Source organism: Neopelma chrysocephalum, unplaced genomic scaffold, assembly GCF_003984885.1.
Source record: "Neopelma chrysocephalum unplaced genomic scaffold, ASM398488v2 Primary Assembly neopelma1_97219, whole genome shotgun sequence".
In the NCBI taxonomy this organism is placed as follows: domain Eukaryota; kingdom Metazoa; phylum Chordata; class Aves; order Passeriformes; family Pipridae; genus Neopelma; species Neopelma chrysocephalum.
In genome coordinates, this window is record NW_020925860.1 from 2,502 (window position 1) to 6,291 (window position 3,790).

At 56.9% G+C, this 3,790-nt stretch overlaps 1 protein-coding gene across 1 annotated transcript in view; it reads right to left on the reverse strand.

Annotated features, from left to right (window-relative positions):
- The window catches only part of LOC113961456 (cilia- and flagella-associated protein 45-like), a gene marked incomplete at both ends in the record, with an annotated part of 3,819 nt that extends 2,118 nt beyond the window's left edge, over nt 1-1,701 (reverse strand). The window contains 2 exons of the mRNA XM_027671771.1: nt 631-760; nt 1,517-1,701. Of these exons, the coding sequence (XP_027527572.1) occupies nt 631-760; nt 1,517-1,701 (315 nt within the window). The remainder of the gene's footprint in view (nt 1-630; nt 761-1,516) is intronic.
- Between the last annotated feature and the right edge of the window lie 2,089 nt (nt 1,702-3,790).

Genomic DNA, 3,790 nt, shown 5'->3' on the forward strand with positions numbered 1-3,790 from the left:
CTCCTCCTCCTCCTCCTCCTCCTCCTCCTCCTTCTTTTCCTCCTCCTCCTCCTCCTCCAGACCACCCCATATCCCAGAGGTGCCCTCCTGGGTGAGGTTTCCCACCCCAAATCCAAGGAATGACCCCCCAGGTGATGTCACCAACCCTGCCAAGGTCCCTCCTCCTCCTCCTCCAGACCATCCCAAATCCCAGGGGTGCCCTCCCAGGAGAGCTTTCCCACCCCTCCAAGGTCTCTCCTCCTCCTCCTCCTCTTCTTCCTCTTCCTCCTCTTCCTCCACCTTCTCCTCCTCCTCATCCTCATCCTCCTCATCCTTCTCCTCCTCATCATCTTCCTTCTCTTCCTCTTCCTCCTCCTCCTTATCCTTCTCCTCCTCCTCCTCCTCTTCCTCCTCCTCCTCCTCCTTCTCTTCCTCATCATCTTCCTTCTTCTCCTCCTCCTCCTCCTCCTCATCCTCCTCCTCCTCCTCCTCCTCCCCCAGCTCGGGGATGTTTTGTGTCCCCTCCCGAGGACCCCCGAGATCCCCCAGCCGGGATCTGCCGCCTCCCACCCCCCAAGGGCGGCTCATCCAGCACTTCCAACCCCATTTTTCCAGCCTCCCTTCCCTCCCTCCCCTTCCCCTGCTCCCAACCTGCTGATCCTCCCTCCTCATCTGCTCCAGGCGCTCCAGGTCCCTCAGGCCCTCCTGGTACTTCTGCTCTGCCCTGAGCGCCCGCTCCTCCGCCCTCTGCTCCATCTGCTTCACGATCTCCTGACGGGCTCTGGGAATTCCGGAAAGCGGGAAAACATTCCCCTCTGGCTCCAGCCCGGAGGGAAGGGAAGGGTCCAGAGGGAAGGGAAGGATCTGGAATGAAGGGGATGATCTGGAGGGAAGGATCTGGAGGGAAGGGAAGGATCCAGAGGGAAGGGAAGGATCCAGGGAGGAGGGAAGGATCTGGAGGGAAGGGAAGGATCTGGAGGGAAAGGAAGGATCTGGAGGGAAGGGAAGGATCCAAAAGGAAGGATCTGGAATGAAAGGAAGGATCCGGGGGAAGAGAAGAATACGGAGGGAAGGGAACGATCTGGAGGGAAGGATCTGGAAGGAAGGGAAAGATCTGGAGGGAAGGGAAGGATCCAGAGGGAAGGGAAGAATACGGAGGGAAGGGAAGGATCCGGGAGGAAGGGAAGGATCCAGGGGGAAGGGAAGGATCCGGAGGGAAGGGAAGGATCTGGAAGGAAGGATATGGAAGGAAGGGAAGGATCCAGAGGGAAGAGAAGGATCCAGAGGGAAGGGAAGGATCCGGAGGGAAGGGAAGGATCCAAAAGGAAGGATCTGGAATGAAAGGAAGGATCTGGAATGAAAGGAAGGATCTGGAAGGAAGGGAAGGATCCGGAGGGAAGGGAAGGATCCAGGGGGTTCCCGGGAGGTTCCAGGGGATCAAGGGGGACATCCCTGAGGGTCCGGGAGCGGGAATTGTGGGCACAGACGGGGCTGGAACAGCTGGGAAAGTTCAGATGCTCCCATGGGATGTGCCCACCTTAGCAGGTCCTCCTTCCTGCGGCGCTCCAGCTCCTCCTGGATCCAGATGCCCTTTTCCTTCTCCATCTCCACCATCCTGTGGACGCGTTTCTCCTCCTCCGCCAGTTCCTCGCGGATGAGCCGCTTCTCCAGGACCTGCTTGTCCCGGATCATGTTGCACTTGGCGTTGAGGAACAGCTGTGGGGACAACGAGGGGCTGTGGGACACTGGGGAGGAGAGGGAAGGTTTGGGAAGGTTTGGGAAGGTTTGGAAAGGTTTGGGAAGGTTTGGGAAGGTTTGGGAAGGGAAGGGAAGGTTTGGGAAGGGAAGGGAAGGGAAGGGAAGGGAAGGGAAGGGAAGGGAAGGGAAGGGAAGGGAAGGGAATGTTTTGGAAGGTTTGGGAAGGCCCCACTCACTCTTGTTTCTCAGCGACACCGACTGCAGGGCCGAGCTGTTCTTCAGCAGCGCCGCCTTCTGCTGCTGTGGGGGGGGGCAGGGGGAGGCATCACCGTCCCCTCCTGTCCCCAAACCCCCCATTCCAGCCCCAGATTCCCCCTGGAGCTGTTCAACCCCCTCCCCAGCTCATGTTCCTCCCACACTCACCTTCTGCTTCACCTTGGTGCAGTTGGGCAGCGTGTCCTTGCAGCGGTTGTGGATGGTGACGTTGCAGGCTGGGGAGGGGGACAGGGGGAGGTGACAGGGACATAGGGGGGTGGCAGGGACACGGGGAGGTGGCAGGGACTGTGACACCCTCCTGCCACCCCCCCCTTCCTCCCCTGAGCCTGCTGGAGTGATGGGAGCAGATGGGGTGGGAATGAGGGAGGATGGGGATGGAAGCGGGAGCTGCCGGGGGACAGCTGGGACATGGGGGGGGGACACTGGGGACACCCTGAGGGGGGACACTGAGCCCACCCTGAAAAAGCCACCCTGGAAAAGTCATCCTGGAAAAGTCATCCTGGAAAAGTCATCCTGGCAAAGCTATTCTGGGAAAGCCACCCCTGAGCCATTCTGGGAAAGTCACCCAAGAAAAGCCACCCTGGAAAAATCACCCTGGAAAAGCCATCCTGGTAAAAATCATTCTGGACAAGCTACCCTGGAAAAGTCATCTTGGAAAAGCCACTCTGGAAAAGCCACCCTGAACCAGCTACCCTGGAAAAGCCACCCTGGAAAAGTCATCCTGGAAAAGCCACCCTGGAAAAGCTATTCTGGCAAATCCACCCTGGAAAAGCCACCCTGGGAAAATCATTCTGGCAAAGACACCCTGGGAAAGCCATCCTGGAAAAGTCATCCTGGGAAAATCACCCTGGAAAAGCCACCCTGGAAAAGTCATCCCGGCAAAGCCATTCTGGACAAGTCACCCTGCTAAAGCCATCCTGGGAAAATCATCCTGGCAAAGACACCCTGGGAAAGCTACTGTGGCAAATCCACCCTGGAAAAGTCATCCTGGACATGCTACCTTGGAAAAGCTACCTTGGAAAAGCCATCCTGGAAAAAAATCATCCTGGGAAAGCCACCCTGGAAAAGCCATCCTGGGAAATCTACTGTGGCAAAGCCATTCTGGAAAAGCCACCCTGGAAAAGTCATCCTGGAAAAATCACCCTGGAAAAGTCACCCTGGAAAAATCACCCTGGAAAAGCCACCCTGGACAACTTATCTTGGAAAAGCCACTCTGGAAAAGCCACTGTGGCAAATCCACCTTGGAAAAGCCACCCTGGAAAAAATCACCCTGGTAAAGCCATTCTGGAAAAAAATCATCCTGGCAAAGCCACCCTGGAAAAATCATCCTGGCAAAGACACCTTGGGAAAGCTACTGTGGCAAATCCACCCTGGAAAAGCCATCCTGGAAAAGCTATTGTGGCAAATCCATCCTGGAAAAGCCATCCTGGAAAAAAAAATCATCCTGGAGAAGCTGCAGTGACAAATCCACCCCGGCAATTCCATTCTGGCACATCCACCTCCAGCAGATCCACCCTGGCAGAGTCATCCCGGGATCTCCACTGCGGCAAAGCCCAGCTGGAAAAACCACCCCAGCAAAATTCCGGCCCGGAAAAGCCGCCCCGGAAAGAGCCACTGCGGCAAATCCACCCTGGGAAAGGCAGCCCTGGAAAAACCATTCCAGCCTGGGAAAGGCAGCTCTGGAAAAGCCATTCCAGCCCTGGAAAAAGCCATTCCAGCCTGGGAAAGGCAGCCCTGGAAAAACCATTCCAGCCTGGGAAAAGCCATTCCAGACTGGGAAAGGCAGCCGAGGAAAAACCATTCCAGCCCTGGAAAAACCATTCCAGCCTGGGAAAGG